The sequence below is a fragment of the Lichenostomus cassidix genome, chromosome 15 (assembly GCF_008360975.1).
Source record: "Lichenostomus cassidix isolate B80296 chromosome 15, HeHo_3.0, whole genome shotgun sequence".
NCBI classification, from domain to species: domain Eukaryota; kingdom Metazoa; phylum Chordata; class Aves; order Passeriformes; family Meliphagidae; genus Lichenostomus; species Lichenostomus cassidix.
The window spans coordinates 8,399,660-8,423,328 of NC_139496.1; the positions used below are offsets into that span (position 1 = coordinate 8,399,660).

The following is a 23,669-nucleotide window of genomic DNA, read 5'->3' on the forward strand; positions in this document are numbered from 1 at the left end:
GCAGTGCCTCTGGGTTCCTGGGTACAACTGCCCTGTGGGGAAAGGTCTCATATCATGGGAAAAGAAACACCTCAGGCTGTGGCTGGTAAAAATTAGTTATCCCTGATGCTCCTTAGAAAGGAGAAGGCAGTAGCTTATTTTCAGTTTGGAGAGGGACAATACTGTGAGTTTTTGTAGAGCATCTGGTACATTTCCTTTGTCATGTGTAGTTGTCATGAAAACAAAACACTTTTCTCTTGAGCACTAATTAAGCATATTTTTCTGATCATGAGCATATTTATGGAAGTGTGTGGAAGTTTGCTTGCAGGGATCATGTGGGAAGCAGAGTTTTTAAATTTTATGGAGTTTCAATAATAATCAGGACCTACAGCCTTGGTTATTTGATTTGGCATGTCAGTGCAGGTTTTTGTTTTGGAACGAGTAAGTTGACTTGTAACTATTTGTCAGTCACTGTTTAGGGGTGAAGATTTTGGGGGGTATTTTTCTGTACGGAGTCTTGTAAAAAGAAATGTTGCTTACTTGGAGTTTACTGTGAGGGTGGTCAGATACTGGAGCAGACTGTTTGTGGGATCTCCTGTGGGGATATTCAGCACCTGATAAGACTCTGTCCTGCACAACCTGCTCTAGCTGATGGCTGCTTGAACAGGGGTTAGACTAGGTTATCTCAGGATGTTGCTTTTAACCTTAGCCATTCTGTGGTGCTAGGGTTTTTTGGTATTTTGAAAGAACCTAGTCTTATCTGAGTGCATTAAGAAACTATTGTTCTGAACTCCTGTGGAAAACATAGGTCAGCTCTTCCCATCAGAGGCTTCTATTTCAATCAGTTACAAGTAAAGGGGTGCTTATTGACTCTCAAATTTGCAGTCTTACTGGTCTTAACCAGAGAAGTTAATCATTAAAGGCCACTGGCTCTGCTTGTGTCCCATTTGTTCTGAGGGTTAAGCTTAACAGATGTTCACAGCTAGTGCAGCAGGTCTGTCAGTGGAAGAGTGGGGAAAAAGCAGGAGTCTTCCTCCCACTCTTATCAGCTGAGTTAAGACTTAGGCTTCACTTTTTTTATCTTCAGGAACAGTGTCAGCAAAGCATCATCCAGCAGACAGGATAAGATGACCTGGGATAACCTCGTGTCGTGTTCTTTAATCCTTGCTTATTGCTGTGGGTCTTAACTATTTCATGAATACTGATTTGAAGAGTGTATTTTACCACATCCTTTCTCATCCTTAAGCTCTTCTGTACTGATGCTAAATGAGACTGTTTCATTATACTCTTGCTTGAAGTGTTCTGGTGGTTTTTTTCGTAACTTAGTTTTTGAGAGTGGAATTAACAAGCAGTCATCCAACTTCTTTCATCATGAAGTTACTTCAGCTAGTGAGAAACACTGAAATTTTTCAATTAAACATTTCAGTTTTCCTTCTGGGTGGTTGCAAATGACTATTCCAAATGACAAAAATTAATGAATTACATTCTTTAATCAGCGTGTATTTATCTCTGTCCAATTCTTTCATATATCTTCCCTAAGCTCTGTTTCAAAGGAAAGGAAACAGTTTACTAATCAAGAGTAAGTAAATTAATCACCCAGGGAGAGACCTGGGGGAAATAAATCCTGCTGTTGGTTTGGCAGGTAATCAGCTCTTGCAGTGTGAGTGGGTGAGCAATGATTACAAGTGGTAACAAGTATTACCCAAGGACTTGGTAGTAGGGGGATTTTTCAGTGGTAGGAGTAAGCTGAGCAGTCACAGCTATTCACTCTTAAAAGATGTTTCTCCTCATTTAGTGAAAGATAAATAGCAGAGGAATATTTTGAAACCAAGGTAGTCTGTCTATTGCTGCTCCATAGTTGTGGTAGAAAATAATTTTTCTGTTATGGCTCTTGTTTAGACAGACCTGCAACTGTGAAAATGTAGTAGAAGAAATAAAATACTTTGAAAGAACTGACGTGCAGAAGCCTTTTTAAGGACTAAACTGGTCCAGTTACAGGTGTCTCTGGTGGTCTCAATCCCACCCTATAGTCTATGCCCACATCCTGACACTCATTCTTGCACCTGCACCGTATTGTGATGTGGTTCTTTCTCACAGAAAAGTACTGCCCTATCTCCACCTGTCCCCCCTTCTCCAGCCAAATCTTGTTCTTTCTCACGGCATGTTAATACCAATAGTCCTTGGTTATTACCAACAATTGTCTATTATTACTAACAGTCCTTGGTTGGCTCCACAGCCACCTGGTTATCGGTGTTTGAGACATGCACATGAGCCCCTTATCTGGGAACTGAGAGATGAAAAGGATCTCACTTTGGACTACTGTTGATAGGGTTGCAAGAGAATGGGCTTTAATCATAGTAATTTTCCATCCTGGCTGTAGTTTGAGTGCGTAGCTTTTCTTGAAGGTTCAATAACAAAAATATCACTCCACTTAGGTTGTTATTCAGGCAAGAAAAATAAGTTTCCAAGGCTGTTCATTAAAAACCAGGTGTTCATTAGACACCTGTTAGTTCCTGGGAACAGACAGTATTTCTGATAAGCTCGAGAGGGCTTAGTCCAAGTGCTGTTCATCAAGGCTGGGGTCTAATGAGCATTTCTCAGATCATAGTGCAGACTACAGAGGGGGAATGCACCACTGTAATCCATCCCACGACTAAAGGCAGCTTCTCTGCGCCTCTACACCTGTGTGTATATTTTACTAAAGTCACTTGAGCATTATTGACAGCCTTGAATAATCTACAGTGATCATGGAGTCGGCATTGCCATAAGATGGAGGAGAAACAGGGGCAGGTCTGTGGTGTTCAGGAGGGTGTGCTGGTTGGGAGGTGTGTGACTGCATCACTTGAAGCTCTGTCAGCGATAGTTGTTAAAAGTTTTGACAGCACCCAGTCCTTTGTGCTGCACAGCTGGATCTGAGAGGGTGTAATGTTCAAGCTCTATGCATAGTGCTCTATTAAATGAATTTCTTGTTGCCAAGAAAGCCTTACGTAATTAATGCCAGCCTGTTAGCCATGTACTGGGACGATATAAATTAGGTGGATTTTTCTGTTACTAGCATGTGTAGCAAACTCATACTTAAAATTTTTGTGAGGCTTTCAGCCTTCTTTAATAAGGAATCTTTGTTGAAACTTCAGTTGCTGTTAGTGAAAGGAAAAGTGTGGAGGGAGCTCTTGGAACTGGAGTGGATGTGGGAAGGGAGAGGTGGCCAGGATGTGGCTAATTCCTCTGGGAAGTGTGGTGGCTCTGCAGTGACTGGGAGGAGGGGCTATACCTGATAGTGCTTGTGTCCTGTCTTTTCAGTTCCTTAGTAATAATTGCCATGTCCCTGTCACTTAGTGGTGCTAACCAATGTACTGGTGGCATGTGGTATTTAGATGACCACATCTTGGTGACAATGACAATGTTTAGAGATTTTGTTAGTGGAAATGTAAGGGTTAAGATGTCCAGGAGTTAGGTGGTGTATAGATAAGCCAATTCTCAAGCCTCTTCCTCTTTAGTATAACATCATCAGCCATGCCAGGGAAAAAAGTGGGTGTGCAAAATGCCACATTGACCTTTCCTTTTTCCAATTTTCAGAGGCCCGAAGCCTTCAGCGTTTTGTCCCTTTTTCCTGAGGAAGATATTCTTAGAAACTTCCAGATCTTCTTGCAGTGAAAAGATAAATCACCTGATGATTCATGATTTTCTTATATATTTGAAATACGGAGAAGTGTTAAACCAGGCTAATGAATCTCCACTCTGCATTTATCTCTCCGTTACTGACAGAAGAACATCAAGAAAAATGAGTCCTGAACAAAAATAACAGACTGCTTTTATATGTTTTCTGTAACAGATGGCAACAGCCTGTTTGACTCAATGGCCGGTGGAATGCGGCTGATCGTGAGCTGCATCTCCTCCTTCCTCATCCTCTCTCTGCTGCTCTTCATGGTGCACCGGCTGCGCCAGAGGCGGAGAGAGCGCATAGAGTCTTTGATTGGAGCAAATTGTGAGTATCAGCTCTCACCCTGTGCTTCTTACTGACACATTGATGTGTGTAAAGGTGAGAAATGTCATCGTCTTGCTTGACTGCCTGTGTGTGTCTTGGTGGGTTCTTCAAACTTGAACTTTTCAGTGGATAACGGAAAAATATTTTTTGTTTGTATGTTGTCCAGATCTGAAATACCTTCTTTGTGAACAATGTCCATAGTTTGAAGAGGTTAGAGTCAAATTTAGATGTGATGCAGGACAAACAGACTGGGAGCAGGTGGGCCTGGGTATTGTTGTGTAACTGCAGCAAGTTGACTTGTATGGGTTATGTAAACTTTTCTAGGTCTTCAGGAGACGTGTGTTCCTTGGGTGTGAAAAGTGGAGAAAGGTGCTGAGATCTGACTTAAACTGAAGAAGAAAGCACGTGATAAAGACACTTACTCCTTTTCTTTCTCTTGAAAGTGCATCATTTCAACTTGGGCCGCAGGATGCCTGGTTTTGATTATGGTCCCGATGGTTTTGGAACTGGCCTTACTCCACTGCATCTTTCAGATGATGGGGAGGGTGGAGCATTTCATTTCCACGATCCACCTCCACCCTATACTGCTTACAAGTACCCAGATATTCAACATCCTGATGACCCACCTCCTCCTTATGAGGCTTCTGTCAATCCAGACAGCATCCTTTGTTCCACTCCAGGTACGCAGGCGATAATTTCTCTCTTCTCCCACTTTTTCATTTTGGCTAGAGGATAGATTTTTTTTCTTTTCTTTAAGCTGTAATCATGTGTTTTAGCAGTTGTGATGAGAAAAGACATTTTACAATAAAATCTCCAATTTCTGTGATGGAAAAGTCTTTTGTTAAAATGTATCATTAAGCTTGGTTTTTCTCAAAGGTTCTTTGGATCACCTAAATTAGAAGTGGAATCCAATCTGTCAGCAGTTTACCTCTTAAACCTCACCTGTTTTCAAGCCTTACCTTGGATGGATTAGCTGGTTACCTTTTGTCTACCATGCTAATACCATTTTTGGCTTTCTGAAGATAGGTCGATAGAGTTTGGTATTAAGAAGTGATACAAATGTCAAGTACAAGAGATTTTGGATAAAATGCATACAGCCTCTTCTCTCCTCCCTGCTTCCCCCACCCACACCCCCCAAAAATTGACCAAAAATACCACTTTCTAATGATTCACCCAGTGCTCTTCAGTTTTGCAGCTGTGATATTCACATACTGTAGAAATCATTCCAATTTGGAATTTTATAGCAGCATATTTCACAAGATAAGTGAGCCTGATTAGTGCAAGTGTCTTATTTATATGTCAAAGTTTTATTTTTGTTACACAATTTTCCTCTTTTGCAGTCTCATCTTGTTGTGCATTAGCTCAAAACCAGTAAAGACTCAGAGCTTCCAGAAATACAGATTGTAAACCTGTTTGGGAGCGTGAAATGATAAACTTCACGTTCTGATTCTGCTTGTTTTTTGTCCTTTGCAGATGGAGTTCTTTCTCAGACTGTGCAAAACAGTCCTCCATCACTAGGAAACTGTGATGTATCCCCACAGCTTACAGAGGGATCGCTTCCTCCCTCAGTTGGTCCTTCTCCAGTGGAGCTGGAAGACTCTGCTGACAGCAGCACCTTTCTTGTCCCTCCTGACACACCCATAAATGAAAACACCCCGGCAGAAACTCTGACAGGCAGCCGTCACAGCCACTGTTCCCTCAACACCATTGTATAAAGGAGTGAAACGCCCGGCACTGGTCAGAGAATTTTAGCAACTGTTTGCACAGACAAACACTAATCCGTGGCTTGAACTTCAGAAGGAATCTCCACTTTGTTTTTCAAACACTGCTTTTATGTTCTAGATTAGGATCGTGCCTCTCGTTTTTTGGCTGTCGTTATTCATTCACTAATCAATTTGTCCTGTAAATATGGATTGTATAACTGCTCTTTTTTTCCATTGGCTATGGAAAGGAGAGCAGAGAATTCCTTTGACTTCTAAGGAGGTGAAAAGTAAGGGTAGTTTTGGTTGGTTTTTTTTTTCTTAACCTGAGAGGAATCAAAATCTACATCAGAAAAAAGTTGCTTGGATTTGGCTGGATACCACTGGACCCAGGAAACAGACAATGGAAAAGGAGGGTGGGGGCAATCACTGTTCAAGCAGAGAAGATGGAGCTGCAGGGGAGGGGGCTGGGGGCCTGTTTTATGGCATGGGACACATGCCACCAGGAGTTACACTGTGTAAAACACTTGGGGTTTTGATCTGCCTTGATCAGAATATCACAAGAACTGGAGGAGGAATGGTCTACGCAATATGTGACAAGTGGGTACTGAATACCAGCATTTGCAATTACAATTATTTGTTGTTGGTAGCTGCAAAATCTCATATTGTGGATAAACTTCTAGCCCACGAAGAAAACTGGGTCTGTGTGATGTCCCTTTGGTAGAGCCCTCACATGTGTTAGGAAGTACTTTAGGGAAAAGATGGGGAGCAATTAACTTTGATGCAGTCTGAGTTCACTGTATGAAGCCCCTGTTTGTTATAATCCCACAAGGAAGACTGAGCTGTTTTCTTTCTAGATTAACTTCTTTACAGTGAACAGTTGCACAAAACTGGCCTGGAAAAAAGACCACTGTTCTTGCTTTTCTTATTGCATGCTATATTTAGCATGTGTGTTCCCTCCCCTTCATTTCACTTCTTTACAGCTCTGCAAATACCACTTAAAAATGGTGATCAACATGTACTATATGTGATGTTTAATTCTAATTGGACACTTGTTCCTTATCTCAGTCCCATAAATAGCCAACCCTGTTCTAGAGATTTCCCCTGTGCCCCCCAAACCATCTATCCAGGTCCCATGAGGGGTTATAATGAGGTTAGTGTACTTAAATCAATAAAGCAGTTTGCTTCAGTCTGATATGTCATCTTAAATTTCCCCCTCGTATTGACCTCTTTAAGCTAAGTTAATTTACAGATGGCAGAGATTCATTCAATCCCTCACAAAACCCAAAGTCAAGCACTGTTGGTTTTGATAATGAGTACAAAATAATCTTTACAGGTGATTTTCAATTTAAGTTTGTATTTCAGTGTACAATTCACCCTTTTCCCCAACCTCCCATTGCCTCTGCTTCTCCTTGACTTACTGTAACAGTCAGCAGATGAGATGAATTTTAAGGAATTTGTAAAGAATGCCTCTTGTGAGTGATCTCCTGTTACCTTATGAAGGGTACAAGCCTAGAGGGACAGGAAGAAAACACTGCATGGGGGTCTGTATGTGATCTATTTTTCTAGTAATGATGAGAGATCATACTTGCATGACAAATCCTAACCTACTGATGTGGTTTCCCAGTGCAGCTGACTCTTTCCCCATGGAATTTGCTGCTACTTTCTATTCCCTGTCTTGCCTATAGGCTTATACTGTACTTGGGGATTGGTCTTGACAATTCAACTCGTTTTGCACAGAAAACCGTGAGTTTGGTTATTGAGGTCGTATCTGGTGTCTCGACATTCAGACACCTGCAGAGAGCCCTGACTCCATCGGAGAGTGTGAATCACAGTTCTGGGGAGTGCTGCTGGCACACGAGTGGGAGGAAGCACTGGTAGGAAGCCTCTTCTCCTGGAGCCGTTCCACCGCCCGCGTCCTGCTCTCTGCTGTGCCTGGCTCCAGCAGCAGCGGTACCAAACGAGAGGAGCACTTCTCCACCCTGTGGGATCTCTGACCGAGTCCTCCTCCGAGTTCCAAGTCCTGGTCTAATGAAGTGGATGGATAGCAGTAGTCAGAACCATGCATACAAATTATTGAGCATTTCTGAAGTATGAAAATAAAGCGGGTTTTGTGCATTTTTGAGCACATTCATACGTTTTATACATTGTATGTACTGATTTTTCTTTAGTTTTATAGGTACGAATGCGTGTGTGCGTGTGTGTGTTTCTGGGTGGTGATATATATATATATACACACATGTGTATATATATATATATATATCTCTATACATACTGTAGACAGTAACCTTCGTGCTGTGTCCAGCTAGGTGAAGCTAAGCACTGAGATAGAAACTAGGCTCTAGGGTTAATACCTCTCTCGAGGTGGCTACACTGTTGTAGGACAGGCTGTGATAGTGTACACTTAAATAGGATGCAAAGTCTATGCTACTACAATCTGTTCCTGAAAAATATTTTGTTAGCAGTGCAAAATAGAAAGTTTCCAATTTCTTTTGAAGCCAGATGGAATATTTGTTCTTCCTAGTATCGTAGCACAATAACAAAAGGCCTTTTGGCTTGGTTCAGTCTCTGAAGCTGTGTTCTGTGGCTGAGGTGAACAGATACCTTACCTCACACTTCTCCTAACACTGCGGGAATCTGTTCAATATTTTTGTATTTTACTTTTGGTTCTGTGGTGACTTTTATTTGCAAATAAGCTCTTTTACAACTGGCAACTTCATTGTGGCTCCTGGTTGTAGCTATTCCAAATGGAGGCTTCTTTGTAGAAGCCTCAGTGTGATATTTTCCCTGTTGCTTCTGAGCCTTTCCCACTTGTATTTTGGCAGGAGGCTGCTATTTTCTGTTTTCTCCTATCCCTCTTAATCTTAACTATAAACAAGGGAAATTCTGCCTTGAAAGGAGCAGCTCACTAAGTACAGCTCATTTACCTCTTGGTGAGCTTCTAATTTGGCAATAAAATTGTCATTTTTTTTCCCCTTTTTAGTGTAGCTTTTTCACATCGAGTACTTTCTCCTGGAGTAGGAGCCTTTGTAGCAGAAAATGTTCCAGGTACTCAGACTTCTGGACCAACTGGGGAAGAGTTAAGTTTTCTTGACAGCAGTGGACTCCTCAGCAAACCTTCCTTGCCCTTGGCAAGGTGACTGGTGGGCAGTTTGTCCCAAGCGCCAGTTACAGAGGATTGATGCTTGCCCAAGGAAAGCCTCCCTGGTTTGATTGCCGTTAGATTGATGAGATCTTTGGAGTTACTTTCTGCATTGATTTTTTTTTTTTTTTTCCCCCCATTGCCATGCACATCTCTGGATGTTTTCTTAACAGCTAACATCCTAAATGTCCCTGCAGCTCCAGCAGGGAGATGACATTGCCACATGATTTCCAGCAGCATGTGTGAGCCCAGGGTGTGTTTTTCTTGGGATGTCCCTGACCACAGTTGATGTAAAGTCCCAGTGCTTGGTTCCATGCAGGGCTGCTCTTGTCCCTTTATGGCCTCGGGGAAAACTGTTCCTCAGCTTCCCCATACTGTGGTGCCATATTGAGGTTTCTGCTGTTCCCTGAGAGCAGCCCCAGACACTGGTTTGTCAGTGATGCCCATCCAGAGTCTCACAGCAGCCTCTGACTGCTAGATGAGTTGTAGAGTTAAAACATTATGGGGCAGTGGGTTCTGTTTTGTGCTAGATCAGCACTGTCATTCAGGTGTGCAAGGAGCTTGTCTGTGTAATGTTCAGTCCTGTTCAGTTTGAGCTTCAGGCTGTTCTTTAGCCATGGACAGCAGGATGCTGATCTAGAAGTGGAATGAAGTAGGTGGACATTTTTTTCTGAAGGCTGAATCTTAGAGTTGGTGGGTGTTCTGCCTCCACAGGTGTCATGGGGTGATGGCCTGTTTCAGTACTTGGGAAGAAAACATATTTTGTGACCAGTAATTACTACCACTTTTTTCCCAGTTCACATTAAATAAATTTAAAGCTGGTACTAAGGATGTTTTTATCTTTCAGATGTGACTTCTCAGTGGCAAAGCACTGATGTTTTAATGTTGCCTCGTACAATCCATAACGTGCATCTCCTTTTTTCAGTTGCTGAAACGTCTTTGTTCTCCCTAGCTAAGGAATATGTAATATATAGAAATTTATTTTAAATTTCCCTTGCAAGTTGGGAGCTGGACCATGAAATTAGAGCAGTTGAGTGTAGAGAAGGTCAATCAAAGTTCATATGTTTGCTTCTGACGTTCCCCAGTCCCAAATGAAATAGGTGTTTCCTTGGAACAGACGCTTTCAGTGATGAAGATGCGTTTCGCCCTAACAACAGTCAGCACTGCCTGCCTCCTACAAAGCTTTAATTTTCCAGTATGTGCCCCTTGAGTGTTGAGGAGGTCAGGGTTGATGCCAGCAGAGGTGGCCGTGCTGCGCCATCCCTGTGTGTTGGGCTGAGGGTGCCTGGGAGGCTGCGAGAGAATGAGACACCGCTTTTTACCTTCCTCTGGAAAATCGTTTTAGCCAGCGCTGCACTTGCAGGCTTCTCCTGTGTAGTTGGTTTGTGACTGGACTTAACTGTGGCAGTGTATAAAAGATTTTGATATTCTGTGAAATACCATGTAGAATTTAAATTTGATACTATAATAATGAAGTCCCTGTGAACTGGTTTTTTGTTTTAACTTCTTTGGGGTTGGCACTAATCTCTTTTTTTTTTTCCAAGATGCTGTGAGAAACATTTCATCCAAATGCCAAATAAATTGTGTTCTGTAAGAGAAATGTCATGTTCCAATGTCTCCTGATTTCCGCGTCGATGTGGTTCCCCAGCGTTGCGAAGGAGGGTTTTGTTAAATTACGCTTCTGAGCTGTGATCTTGTAAAAAGATCAATAGATGCATTTAACTTTGAGCAGGTATGCTGCCAGAGTTCCTGTGTATACAAATTCCAGTGGGATTTACCTGTATTAGTGTAATTTTAGGAAAGTCTTGGGTTTATACCCAAGAAAATGAAGTGCAGCATATTCCTGCTGTCCTCTCCAAACCCATGGGAGGATGCCGAGTCCCGGGGCAGGTGGCTGAGGGTGAGGGCAGCAGAGGGAGAGGGTGGTTCATACTCCCGGCTCCCTGTTTTTCCCGAGCCACCGGGCTCGCAGTGTTTGCTCGGAATGCTGCGGGGCTGGGCCGTGCTCTTCTCGCGGCCGCAGGGTGCGTTCATTGCTGAAAGGCGTCCAGCGGGCTCTGTCATTGTCACTGTGCGGCCAGGGAGGGCTCTGCTCCCGCGTTCCTGTGCCTGCAGAGGGCAGCTGCCACCGCAGCCGCAGCCGAACCAGCACAGCTCCAGAGCTCCATCTCGGCTCCAGCCGGGCGCTGCTGGTTCAGCTCAGGGCGATGGGACGCAGCCCTTCCTCTGCTGTGCCCCGGGAGGGGGACAAACTTCTCTCCGTAGCAGCTGCCCGATGTCACGAGCTCTTGGCGGGGCTCGGTCTGGCCTGAACCCCTGGGGCTCTGCTGGTGCTATGAGATCCTGTGCAGGTTCAACTTGCCCTTCCCTCCTGCCCCTTGCCTGGGGACAGGACAGTTCCTGTAGGGAGAAGCATGGATTGCCCGGAGCACAGCCGCGGCTCTCGGGGCTCCCCACCATGACCTGGGGACACGCGTGCCTGGGCAGCTGTCGGTGTTCACCCTCGGGTGCTGGGGCAGGGCACTGCTGGGCAGCCTCCTGCTGTGTAAGCTCTCAGCAGCTTAAAGCGCGTTTTTCTGAGAGGGTGATGAGCAGCTGTGCTCGGCACGGCGTGTCCGGGGCACTCAGCCCCTGGGAGAGCGCCAGGGCGCGGGAGCGTGTCAGACACGCGCCGGGGCCGTGTGCTGGCAGTGACCCCGGGGGTGCCAGGCCGTGGGGGGGGAGATGTCGCTGTCCCCGGCGGCGGTGGGAGCCTGGCATGAATGAAGGGGCTGTGCAGCCGCGTGTGGCCAGCGCGCATCTGCCGGCCACAGTGCCTCCTTTGTGCCGGCGCCGGAGCCAGCTCCTGCTGCCCTCCCTGCCCTGCTCCCGGCTTTCTTCCTGGCCTACCACTAGCTTATTATGGAGATCAAAGATCACGGTATTTACTGCCTGTGAACTTTGCCTCTCTGGATGCCCTCATCTCTCCGTGCACCCATCCCTGGGTGATGTGAACCACACTCTAGCGGCTCAAGCCTTGGTCTCGTCCCTGTCAGCCCCGGTCCCCGGCCAGGCTCCCGGCTGGCAGTGCAGGATTTATCTCCAGGAGCTGTTGGCACCTCTGCTGTGTGCTGGAGCAGGGCTTGCTGGCAGTGCACGTGGTGGGGGTTCCCACCAGGGTGGCACCGTGCCCACGTCCAATCGATGGCTGCAGCTTAAGTAACTATTTTTATCTGTCAGTGGTATTTTTCCCCTTATCATGGCTCTTGCCCTTGATGCTGTGACTGTGCGAGTCTGTGGGGACCTCGCCGCCTCCTGGCTCTGTGGCAGCAGGCTGACGGACGTGGTGTCTCCCTCTGAGAACAGCACCGAGCTGCAGGATCAGCTGTGAGCTCACCCCCACCACCACGTCAGCAAGGCCGGCAATTTCAAGGCTTGCTCTGGTTCCTATAGAAACTGGAGGTTGCTCCTGCCTGGCACGGGTGCCAGCAGCCAACCGTGCACCCTAGGGAGCAGGGCAGCGTGGATGGGTGGGAGCAGGGTACGGCACAGTGTAGCGGTGCTCCCACTGCCTTCCCACATGCCTTGTAGATCCCACTGCTTCCTCGCTCTGCTCCTGCTTATTTTCGGGGCCATGCTGAGCCCCACACGCTGCTCTTGATGCCCTAGAGAAGCCAGAAAACCGAAAAAAGTGTCCTTGGGGCAGTGGGTCTTATCTTTTGATCCCAAGAGTCTTGGGTTTCTCCCCCACTGCCTGGCAATATGGGCTCTCCTGGTGTGGGTGGGTGGGAAGAGGAGTCACTTGGTGGGCTCACGTGTCTAAGAGAGGTCTTCTTGGTGCTGTGAGTGCCACAACAGCTCCTCTCTTTCCCGGCAGCAATCGGCAGCACGCTGCAGGGCCGGTGCGACCCTCTGCCTCACCTGCCCGCCCTTTGCGGCTCTGTCCGGAAGGATGACCGCAGCCCTCTGCAGACTACCTCATCCCCGGAGCAGGGGCCAAGTGTCAGCCATGGCGCAGATCCAGAGCGGTTCAGGGGACACCTGTGCTGCCGCCCTCCTCTGTGCCCCACATTGGCACCCAAACGCGGCTCGGTGCTGCCCAGGCACCTGGTGGGACTGGTGCTGCCTGGGGTGGAAGAAGGTGCCCCAAAGAATCCCTGCTGAGGATGAGCCCTTTGTAGCACATGGCAGCCAAGGAGCTCTGCTGAGCCAGAGGGATCCCTGGCCAAGCTGGCAGCAGGAGGCTGCTTCCCCCTGCCCTTGCGCTGCTGCCGGGTTTGTTCATCCTGGCAGTGACTCGCCAGTGCTCCCAGCCGGGGCCAAGTGCCGGTGAGGGGAACTGCGGGCTGGGCCCCTTGGCCTCCTTTCCTCTGCTGCCTGAGGATGGCATGGATATTTTAGGAGAACCTGATAACACCATGCTCCTGTGTTCTCACCCCCGTCCTACCTACCTGCTGAGATCCTGGCTCCTGTGGGACCTGCCTGGACAGGTGCAATGGGATGGCATATGCTCACTCTGCTGAGGAGCTGAACAGCTGTGTCCACCAGCACGGGATGCCTGCACTGGGTTCCAGTGCTGCTCAGGTGGGTGGGCAAGGCTTGTGCCCCAGCACTGCCCCCTGCACTGGCCAGCCAGTGCCCCGTGTCTGTGAGAGTCTCAGCCAGTGCAGCCTTGTGCCTGCTGGAGAGGAAAGGGCTGAACCCTGCCCCAGCACTGTGCAGCTCCTTGGTGACTGCAGGGACTGAGGGTGCCCTACAGTGTGGCTGTGGAGGCCACCTGGGCCCTGAGGATGAGGCTCCGGGAGGTGCTCGCTGTGCTGGTCCAGGGAGGGACCTCTGTTTGCAGGCATGAGGTGGGTTTGGTCTGTGCGTGCCCACGGCACCGCCTGCCCCTCATCAGGTGGGAACCACCACGCTCAGACATGGAGATGCAGGACCCGCTGCTGGCTGGGGAGTTTCCAAAGCTGGGGGGAGGATATGTCCCACAGCCGGTGTCTGCAAGGGATGGGGAGGGGACGGGCCAAAGCTGCTGTCCCCAGGCCATTCTGCCTCCTGGCAGGCCCCTGAAGTCCATCTGTAGTCCCACACACTGTGCGGGGGCGGGATGGGGCACAGCGGGGATGCTGCCGACCTCCAGCTTTGGGGATGGAGAGCGGGATGGTACCGGGCGGGGAGCGGGGCGGGGAGCGCAGCACCCGTGGGCTCCGCCAGCCCCCGCTCCCCGCCTGTCCCTGTCACCGCGGGCAGGGACCCGGCGGGCGCGGGGGGCTGGCCGGGGGCCGGGCTCTCCCCGCTCCCTCCTAGCAGCCGAGGAGTTAAAAACTCAGCCCGGGTGATGAATATGTAAGAGCAGAGCCCAGGCTGGAGCCGAGCATCTCCCGGGCTGCGGGCGCTGCCAGCGCTGCCGCCCGCCCCAGCCCAGCGCCGGGCGCACTGCGGAGGGACGGGACGGGACGGGGCCGTGCGGGGGTCCCCCCGCTGCCCCCCGCCGCCATGGGCCCCACCGGGCTCGGCATAACTTTCCTGACACTGCCCCTCGTCGTGCGAGCGGCCGCGGGAGGTGAGCTGCGCCCGGGGCGGCGGGGCCGGGGGGTCCCGCGGGTGGAGGGGACGGGGGCGCGGGGCTGGGGGTCCGGGGGGCACCGCTGATTCCATTCCCTTCCCACGTGTCGAGGGATGATGCGGGCTGAGGGGTTTGGAACAGGGACTGGGGGACCTGGTCTGTCCCAGTAGCTCTCTCCTGCCTTCCCACCACCCCTCTTCCCACTGCTGGATGTCCCGAGCCGGGCTCGGGGGGTCTCAGCCCGAAGCTGTCTGCTCTGACAGAAGGTGGCCGGACCAGGGTCCCCTTGGGACAGTGGGGTCTTGGGCTTCAGCCCACCCGCCCCACAGACCTGCACCACCGGGAAACACCAATGAGGACGAAACCTCCGGGCGAACGGGCGCTGCCGTCCCGGGCCGAGAGGCTGGGTGCTCACCTGCATCCGGGCCAGGCTGGGGGTGCCCAGCGCTACCTTGGCTCCTGCCGGAGGATGCTCGAGGGAAGTTGCATGCAGGTCTGAGGATTTCCCAGGAGTTCGGCTTCCCCTGGACCCCAAAATTCCTGCTCTAGGGACCGTCAGAGTCCTGCCTGCACTGTCCCGCTCCCAGTTCTCCTCTGGGGCTTGTGTCTCCTGTACCTCTGTAGTGAGACTTTGGATGCAGTGCCGCAGGCTGGGCCTTGACAGCACAGGTGGAGGCAGGCAGGGCTGCCTTTGTCCAGCTGGCCCGAGCGTCTGTGGCTGGCACGAGAGCGTGGCTCGGCCCGCCTGCAGCCCGCTGGCAGATCCCCTCGGCCATCCGCGGGGACCGTTCACGTGGGCTGGCCCCGGTCTGCACCAGGTTGCTCTATGCATGCTGCCAGGAGCAGAGCGGGGAGCTGAGAAGGGAAGGGGTGCACTCCCCGGCTCCCTCTGCAGAGCTGGTGGCCCTGGGTGGATGTGCAGACAGCAGAGCAGGAGCAGGGCGCCAGCTTTCTCGGCATCCCCCGGTGTCCCTGCACCTGCTGCACCAGCACTCGCCATCGAGCCTGTGGTCCCCACAGCCCCCGAGCGCTGGTGGGAGCTCGGCAGCTCTGGCTGAGGTGGCCCTGAGCGATGGGACCAAGCACCATCCGCACAGCGTGGGCTCAGGCCTGCCCACCCCCTGCCCGCTGCAGCCCCCAGCAGCCACCTGCTGCCACTGCCAGCCTACCCGCGGGGACACCAGGGAGGGCTGCGGCAGCTCCCCTCGGCTCCCGCTCGCCCGCGGCTGCTGGGGGCGGCAAGGCATCTGCTGTGGGGTGAGGAGCTGCCTTGGCTCCCCAGGATGGGTAAGGGAGGATGGCCCCACAAGAGCTGGGGAAGGAGCGCAGTGAGCAGTGAGGTTTGGCTGCCTCGGAGCAGCAATACTGAGGGAGGTTTCCCTGTGGAGCGTCTGGGGGAGGCAGGGAGGGTGTGAAAACACCAGCGCCAAAAATAGCCATGATGAATACCAGTGTTGGCGGGACCCCGGGCTGCACTGAGGGATGTCCTCATTGTTGGGGGGCTGGGCACGGCTGTAGGTGGGTTTGGAAAGGGCTGCCTATCTCCATCACCTGCCCTGAGCTCTCTTTTCTCCTGCAGGGCAGTGGTGTTATGACTCACAGGACCCCCGATGCGGTGAGTGGTGCCAGGTGTGGGGGTGTTGAGGCTGTGCAGGGCTCAGACCCTCGTGTCTCCCTAGAGTGCCTGGCAAAGGGCAGCATGGCCCAGTGGGGAGCATGGCATGGAAAAGGGCAAATCCCTCCATGCCACACCAAGGTGGGAATGGTTAGAGGAGCTTCACTTTCAGGGGTGCTGCTGTAGAGACTTGACAAACACGTGTGTCCCTTGGAGAAACTCAGCCCCATCACTCACCTCAGACAGGTCTGGATGCTCCTGGGGCAGCACCAGCTTTCCCCCTTCCACCTGAAACAAATTAAGTCCAGGTTTTAAAATATGCTATTATAAACCCCGTGCAGTGCAGGTAGCAAGGAGAACTGAGGGCCCTGGGGCCCAACTGAGAAGGGACAGTTCCCTTTGAGCAGGCAGCAACCCTGCCTGCCTGCCTGGGGAGGGGAGCGTGGCTGGGGGCACTTTCTCTCAAAACATACAAATACAAATTACAAATAGCTTGTAAAAGGTTAATTAAAGATCATCAAGCATTTAATCAGCTGTTACGGCCCAACTGTTTTATAGCTCCTGGGTTTGCATGCCCTGTGGCTTGTGAGTGTGGATTGCTGTGCTCCGCTCATCCCTGTCGGAGCGAGGTTCGGTCTTACCCGGTTTAACGCTGCCGGGCTGGCGGCGAGGGCAGGTTTTGGCAGGGCAGAGGGGCCGGTGGGAAGCGGCTGGAGCAGCGTGGAGCTGGCTGTGTGCCCACAGCAGGGCCTTGTGGAATGATCCCTTAATGAAGGCACCTGGTAATCTGTGGGGCCACCCCGTTACACTGGGCCAGGAACCTGGTGGGATGACAGCATGGCCAGGCTGCAGATCCCAGGGTTTCCAGGCAAAAAGTTGCCTGAAGTAACGAGAAGAGAACATAAAGGGTAAAGGCTAAGCCCAGGGGGGAGGTGGGATTCAGCCCACAAGTGTCTGTGGTTTTGTCTGCCCAAGAGGAAGGTAAAGGTCGGAGCTGAACCATGGGGCACTGCTGGGGGAACAGTTCCCCAAACCCTGGCTGTAGGCAAAGGCAGCACAGCCATAATGTGTGTGAGAAGAGCCAACTGTGCCTGCACAGGGATGTGCTGAGCTCCCCTGGGAATGGAGATGCCCTGGGAGGACTGGGCTGGAAACACTGAGGGAGTTCCCCAGCTGGGACTGAGCCCAGATACTGGCAGTGCCAAGTGCTGACACCTCTATCCTGGGCTGCACAGCAGAAGGAGAGGGGTGCCATGGCAGCCACGCTGGACCAGTGACCAGCAAGATGGCTAGCTAGGCTACATCCTACAGCTGTGGGCTGCAACAAGTGTTGCAAGAAGAGATGATGACAGGTTGACAGGGACAAGCTGCATATAGGGGTTGGTTGCGTGGTCTGGCCGTGGTGACAGCCATGGGGACCCTGTTCACAGCCCCTAGGCAGCACTGTGGGTTTGCAGGGGCTCCAGTCAGCTGCCAGCACTGCTGTGTGCTCACTCAGCCCCTGTCACGGTGACCCCCCCACCTCAGGAGCTGCTGATGGGCATCGTGTGGTCACAGGTACCTGTGTAGGATTTGCCCCAGATGAGCTGTGTGGCCAGGTTGCACTGTCACCTGTCACAGCTGGACACAACCAGCGTTAGTGCTTAAACATGCTAAAACCCAGGAACGAGCAGAACGGGCAGGGAGAAAAGCCTGCCCTTCACCAGCATCAGTGGGAATGCTGCTGCCAGGCTAAATATAGCCCCCAGCCCCTCGAGGAAATCCTGCTGAATTATGGATGAGGCTGCAATAAGCCCCTGCTCATCAATAGGAAGGAAACTTAGCTGGGCAGGAGAGCAGTTCCCATGGGATGCAAGAGAGCTCTGCCAGGCTGGCAGGGACAGCAGGGCTGGTTGGGGACACAGCCACCCGTGGCCTTGTGTCCCCCCCTGGGGGCAGCAATGGCTCGGTGGCTGCCCGTGGTGCCCCTGCTCCTCCTCCACAGGGCCCAGCCACTGGAAGGAGCTGAAAGCCACATGTGGTGGCGACAAGCAGTCCCCTGTGAACATCGATAGGCGCCGGCTGCAGCGGGATGGTGGCCTCGGGGATATTGTCTTCGAGGGTTATGACCAGGCTCCCCCTGGCAAGTGGAGGCTGACAAACAACGGGCACACAGGTATGTGCTGGAGCTGGGCACCTTCCCCTGTCCCAGCTCCCCAGTCACCATCCTGACTGGGCTTGGCTCTGGTGCCACTCCCGGCTGCTGCAGGATACCATGCAGCTCCTGCCCTGAGCGTTCTTGTTAATGCTGGGATGAAGCTGGGGGAGAAGGAACTGTGCCAGATTCCCCATCCCAAGCCCCCTACTCACCCTGTCCTGCTGCCTTGCAGTGATGCTGAACCTGGCAAGTGAGTCGGCCTCTGAGCACATCACCATCAGTGGCAGGGGCCTCCCCGGCAGGTACCGTGCCATCCAGCTCCACTTCCACTGGGGCAGCCCAGTCGGGAATGGTTCTGAGCACACCCTTGATGGGCGTCAGCTCCCCATGGAGGTATGTGAGAAAAAGCCCCCATCATATTGTGGGTCGCCCAAGCCCTTGGTGTGGTGGGAAGGGGTGATGCTGGGGCACCCCAAGGCTGTCATGCAGCAGGTGACTGCACCCTGTGACACTGTATTGGTGGGTTTGACTGTGCTTTTGCACAGGCACCTGGGTGGTGAAAAAGCAGCCGACCTGAGACTTGAGGTGTTTCTCACTGTGCATAGGCCAAGCTGCTTCATCCAAGGCACTCAGTGGGGTTTGGGGGGCTCTGTGCCCTGCTAGGACCACACACTGAGCTGGTGAACACAAGTGAGAGCAAGCAGGAGTGTGCTGTGCCAAGCACATAGAGATCCTTCTGGATGAAAGAGACTCTGCACCTCTAAAATATTCATTATCTGCCAGAGGAAAGCAGAATTTATGTTCCGTGTCTGGCGAGCACCCCGGGACTGCTGGCCCCCTTTTGCACACCCTTCAAAGGATGCTCATTTCATTCGGGTGCTTTGATCCTCCGAGCAATCACCCCACAGAAGTGCCAATGGGACCAGGAGGGCTTTCCTTGGAGAGGCTGACTCAGTGTCTGGCCACCCCTAGCTGGCTGGGAGGATCCATCGGAGAATGTCCTGCTGCCAAGGTGTTGGCTGGGAGCATTTGTCCATGCCTGGCTTCTCTGTGCTTTCCTCAGATGCACATCGTCCACATGAATGTCAAGTATCAGACACTGGCAGAGGCCAAGGGGCACCCCAACGGGCTGGCTGTCCTCGGCTTCTTCTTCCAGGTGGGTCTGCAGGAGCTCTCTAGAAACTGGGTGCTAGTGGTGCAGGAAGAGGCAGGAAAGCTGGGTCAAGGCCAGGAGAGGCTGAGGAACCCACTGACTGTGCAGGAGGGTGCTGGCTGGGAACCCATCCCCAGTGCTCTGCAACAATGTGGGGCAGGGCTGGCTCAGCCTGTGGTTGCTTCACAGGACAGGATGACCCAGCTCTGCCGTGCCCAGGCTCTCCTGAATTCAACCACTTATTCTCCTCATGCACAGGTCTCTGAAACCCCTAACACCAACTACAACACCATCGTGGCAGGGCTGAAGAATGTCTCCCACGCTGGTGAGTCACCTCCTCATCAGGGCAGGGCAGGAAAGAGGAGACTCCAGTGTGGAAGGGCAAGGATGCACCACGGTGGCTTGGGTGTTGAGACCTGCCAGTCTGTGGGTTCATCTGGCTGAAGGGAAATGGGGTTGGCCCTGCTGTCCCCACGACAACCCTGGCAGGGGACAGTCTGAGTGCCCATGTCTTGCTCCACAGGGGACTCGGTGGATTTGGCCTCCACCTTTCGCCTGAGCACACTGCTGCCGCGTGCCGGTCAGCTGTCCGGCTACTACCGCTACCAGGGCTCCCTCACCACCCCCGACTGCAGTGAGGCTGTCGTCTGGACTGTTTTCGAGGAGCCAGTGGAGATTGGCCGGGAGCAGGTACTGGCATGAACAGCCCACTCTCCAGCACCCGAAAGGCTGGATCCCCAGGGTGACCTCTCCCCTTGTCCTTCCTGACCCTTGAGCAAGAGCACAGAGAAAGTCATCTCTGTAATAATGCTCCTGGCAACTTGGCAATTAATTAATTTTATGAAGGTTAAGTAATGGAGACGTGGCCACCTGCCAGTGGGGAGAAATCCCATCCATAGTGCTCTCCCGCCCAGCCTTGGCATTCAGAAAGAGAAATGGGAGCGAATACATTGAAGGTCAATAGAGGCTCCCAAGAGATGGATGGATGAATGGATGGATGGATGGATGCAGTTCCCCTCTGCTGCCCCAGCATCTTAGTAGATGTGTTTTCTTGAGGGAGTCATGGGCCAGCCACTCTTTAAGTGCTTACTGTTGGCACCGAAACACAATTAGCTCCTTTAAAACTCAAGGCCTGATCCTTGTAAGGACCTGCCTCTGTGCTTACCCATGGGTCAGGCTTCAGAAGAGCAGTGGGGGGATGGTGGGAGGACACCCCCCCGTGTGGGGCCATGCTGTGGGTCCTGTGCCATTGGCAGTGGGGCACCATGAAGGGGGCTGACAGTGGGCAGGGCTTGGGGTGCCTAGCAATGCAGCTTTCCACCCTCCCTCTCTCCCTGTGCAGCTGATGGCATTTGTCAACACCCTCCACTTCCCACTCGAGGGATCCACGCTCCTAAAAATGATCAACAACTTCCGCCCACCACAGCCCCTCCGGGGCCGGAAGATCTTTGCCTCCCGGGGGGCCACAGCCAGCGGTGGGTCCCTGCACAGGGGCCAACATCAGCTCCTCTCACCCCTGCTCCTCCTGGCCCTGCTCAGCCTCTTCTCACCAGCCCTGTAAGGTCTGGCCCTGCTGCAGTAGAGACAGAGGTTATGCATCTTGTTCATGGGAAATGGGAAACAACAACAAAAAAAAAAAGCACGTTGAAACCTTGGCTGGGTGAAGATTTTGTGAACCTGGATCTCTGCAGAGGAGGATGTCTGCAAGCCTGGAGCTGTCCTGGGATGCCCCTGCAGCCGGGTGGTGGGAGCTGCTGGGAGGGAGATGCTGTAGGGGCTGGAATAAAACCAAGGTCCTCACCAGTGGCTGTGGGCTGCTGCCTCTTTGTTGCAGGCTCTGTGTGCCTTCGGTGTCTGGGGCAGGTGCTCAGCATGGCACTGCAGGGTCAGTGGGGAGGGAGTTGTGAGATGGTGTCTGGGTGGCATTCAGGGGTATCCCCCGTGTGGTGATGGTGCAGGCAGGCAGAAAAGAGCCAGAGCCTGGCCCTGGCTCAGGATCCATGCAGTCTCTATGCTGCAGACACTGCCTTGTTGCTTTCCCCAGGGCTGGGGCTGGCTGTTGGAGGGATGGGGGTGTCACTGGGGACACAGCACCTGCAGTGCCCTTGTACAGGACACTGGGATCTTTCCACGGAGCTCATTCTGTGCTGGCAGGAATAACTGCAGCTGCCGGCGCTGCCGGGGCACGGCTGTGCGAGTGGGGCGGTTCATAATTAATGTGCTGGAGCTCCAGGCATGTTCCCATCTCCTCCTGAATTATGGGAGAAGAGCACAGGCCGTTATCTGGGAGAAGAGCGGGGCAGGCTGAGGTTTTTCATCCTTTCTGGAGGGACCCACCGTCAGTGCAGGCCTCCAGCCCACAGCCTCAGCGGTGGCTGCAGCAGGGGTGGGGTCCTGAGCGTCCCCCTGTGCGAGGCTCCCGGGGTGAAGGCCGCTGCTGCGAGAGGCTCTCCGTGGCTGGAGGGGTCCTGTCGCAGACCCCGCGATGCCCAAGCCGGGGGATGTGGCCCTGCGATGCCCAGGCCGGAGGATGTGGCCCTGGTGGCTCTGTGCTCCCCGGACACGCGGGGGCGCCGCGGGAACGCGCACGGAGCGGCTCCTGCAGAGCCTTGTCAGCCGCCAGGGGGCGCCCTCAGCACGGCCGTTCCCTCAGGGCCCTGAGCCCGTGTCCTGTGCCGCGTCCCCTCATGTGCGCGTTCGCTTTCCCCCTCTGCCTCTGTTCCCTGTGTTCTTATCCCTTGTGTCCTCATGCCACGGTCTCCATGTCACTGTCACCCATGTTCTCTCGCCACTGTCTTTTGTGTCCTCATACCACTGTTCCTTGCTTCTGCATGCCCCCAGCCCCTGTGTCTCCTGTACCACTGGCTCCTGTGGCCTCTTGCCACTGTCCCCCACGTCCCAGTGCCATTGTACCCTGTGTCTGCATGCGCCTGACCTCAGTGTCCCCATGTTCCCTGTACCCTACCACCTCCCCGCTGTACCCTCTGTTTCTCCCACGTCCCATCATGTCCCCTGCTGTGTCCCCTGCCCCTCCATGTTCTCATATCCTCCATGCTGTCCATGCCCTCATGTCTATCCATGTCCCACCATTCCCAGCTGCAATGCCCAGCCCCAGCCCCTTGTGCCCACAGGACAGCTGCCCCAGGGACCTGCTCAGGATGGTCCCAGCCCCAGCTGGCGAGAATGTGAGGCCCAGTTGGCCATGGTGAGTTCCATGTGGCTGCAGCCCCCCAGCCCACTCCAGTTCCAGGCCAGGGTGTGAGGGGCACGGAGGTGGTGGGGCCAGTTGCCTGCCCAGGGGGTCCATGGAGGACACAGACTGTGGCTCTGCAGGGGCATTACGGACCAAAATGTTGGGCAGTAGCCCTTGAAGCAGGCACCTCACAGGGTCCTCATCACCTGGGGCCCAGCCATGGTGTCCCCAGCAGAGGACAGTAGTGGCACCAGCTAGAGTCTGGCAGCAGAGACTCTCTGTACAGCTGGACTCCAAAACCACCCCAAAGGCTAAGAACACACTGGGATCTGAAATCTGGGGAGGTGCTGTGCCTCTGCCGGGAATGCTGGGCTGTCTGGGAAGGGAACATGGAAATGCACCCCCCTCCCATGAGGCATTGCTGAATTAGGGCCAAAAACCAGCTTTTCCCGCTCTTGCCCTGTCAGCAGCATGACCAGGCAGTGATGCTCAGGGTGCCACGTGCTGGAAAGTTTGTGCCAAGGCAGTGGAGCGTGGTGGGGTCAGGGCTATTCCTGGCTCCCAGCTGGTGTTTGGCCGAAGCGGGCTCTTGGTTTTGGCGGGCTCTTGGTTTTGGCGGGCTCTAATTTTAGCAAGGGCTATTCCCAAGCTGCGGGGCTGCAGTCAAAACAGCTGCCTGTGAGCACCAGCTCAGCTGGGGGGCTGTGATGTGCATCGGCACCCCCTGCCCACATCCAGCCCAGGGATCGGCCAAAAGTGCCCAAAACATGGCAGAAATGTTTAAACCTGGTGTTTTTCCCTGCAGTGGCTGCAGAGGAAGGGGAAAGGGCTTTGGCTCTGGTGCAGGGCCAGCAATGTGTGCTCAGGGTGGGGAGGTGTCAGTGAGGATGTCATTGGCTGGGTTGGGAATCCTTACAGTTGGAAATCCTCCCAGAATCCTTACAGTTGGAAAAGCTGTCCATCAAGTCCAGCCTTCATCTAACACTGCCAGGTCCAACCATGTCCCTAAACATGAGAGGGTGCAGGGCCCAGCCCTGGGGTGCATCTCATGTTCCCCTCCACTCCCCCTCATGCTGCCTGCACTGCCCACCCTGGCTGTGCAGAGGGAAAAAGGCAAATTTGGCTAAAAATCCTCTCTAGCTGGATGAGCCAAATGTTTCTGCTCCCTTGTGAGGGCCTGGTGAAGACCCTGGCAGCCACCCCTCAGCCACCACTGCCGCTGC

At 52.8% G+C, this 23,669-nt stretch overlaps 2 protein-coding genes across 4 annotated transcripts in view; both read left to right on the plus strand.

Moving 5' to 3' along the window:
* The window catches only part of DGCR2 (DiGeorge syndrome critical region gene 2), a 43,552-nt gene extending 33,146 nt beyond the window's left edge, over positions 1-10,406 (plus strand). For all 3 annotated transcript variants that reach the window (XM_085075897.1, XM_085075899.1, XM_085075898.1), the window contains exons 8-10: positions 3,812-3,964; positions 4,408-4,644; positions 5,438-10,406. In XM_085075897.1, coding sequence (XP_084932023.1) covers positions 3,812-3,964; positions 4,408-4,644; positions 5,438-5,679 — 632 coding nt within the window. In that variant the 3' untranslated portion in view covers positions 5,680-10,406. The remainder of the gene's footprint in view (positions 1-3,811; positions 3,965-4,407; positions 4,645-5,437) is intronic.
* Positions 10,407-13,992: 3,586 nt separating this feature from the next.
* On the plus strand, positions 13,993-21,059 carry LOC146430320 (carbonic anhydrase 15-like). The gene is made up of 8 exons (XM_085075900.1): positions 13,993-14,345; positions 15,928-15,963; positions 17,948-18,118; positions 18,333-18,493; positions 19,164-19,256; positions 19,512-19,578; positions 19,777-19,943; positions 20,596-21,059. Exons 1-8 carry the CDS (start codon positions 14,279-14,281, stop codon positions 20,812-20,814), a joined length of 981 nt encoding a protein of 326 aa, XP_084932026.1. The 5' UTR covers positions 13,993-14,278; the 3' UTR covers positions 20,815-21,059.
* Positions 21,060-23,669: the final 2,610 nt, after the last annotated feature.

What these genes read in the sequence shown, in the direction of transcription:
- LOC146430320 (XM_085075900.1), top strand. Translation starts at nt 14,279, where the DNA reads ATGGGCCCCACCGGGCTCGGCATAACTTTCCTGACACTGCCCCTCGTC. An exon ending in GGCGTCAGCTCCCCATGGAG is followed by an intron (nt 18,494 to 19,163) that starts GTATGTGAGAAA and finishes TGCTTTCCTCAG; the next exon opens with ATGCACATCGTCCACATGAA. An exon ending in TCCTCGGCTTCTTCTTCCAG is followed by an intron (nt 19,257 to 19,511) that starts GTGGGTCTGCAG and finishes CCTCATGCACAG; the next exon opens with GTCTCTGAAACCCCTAACAC.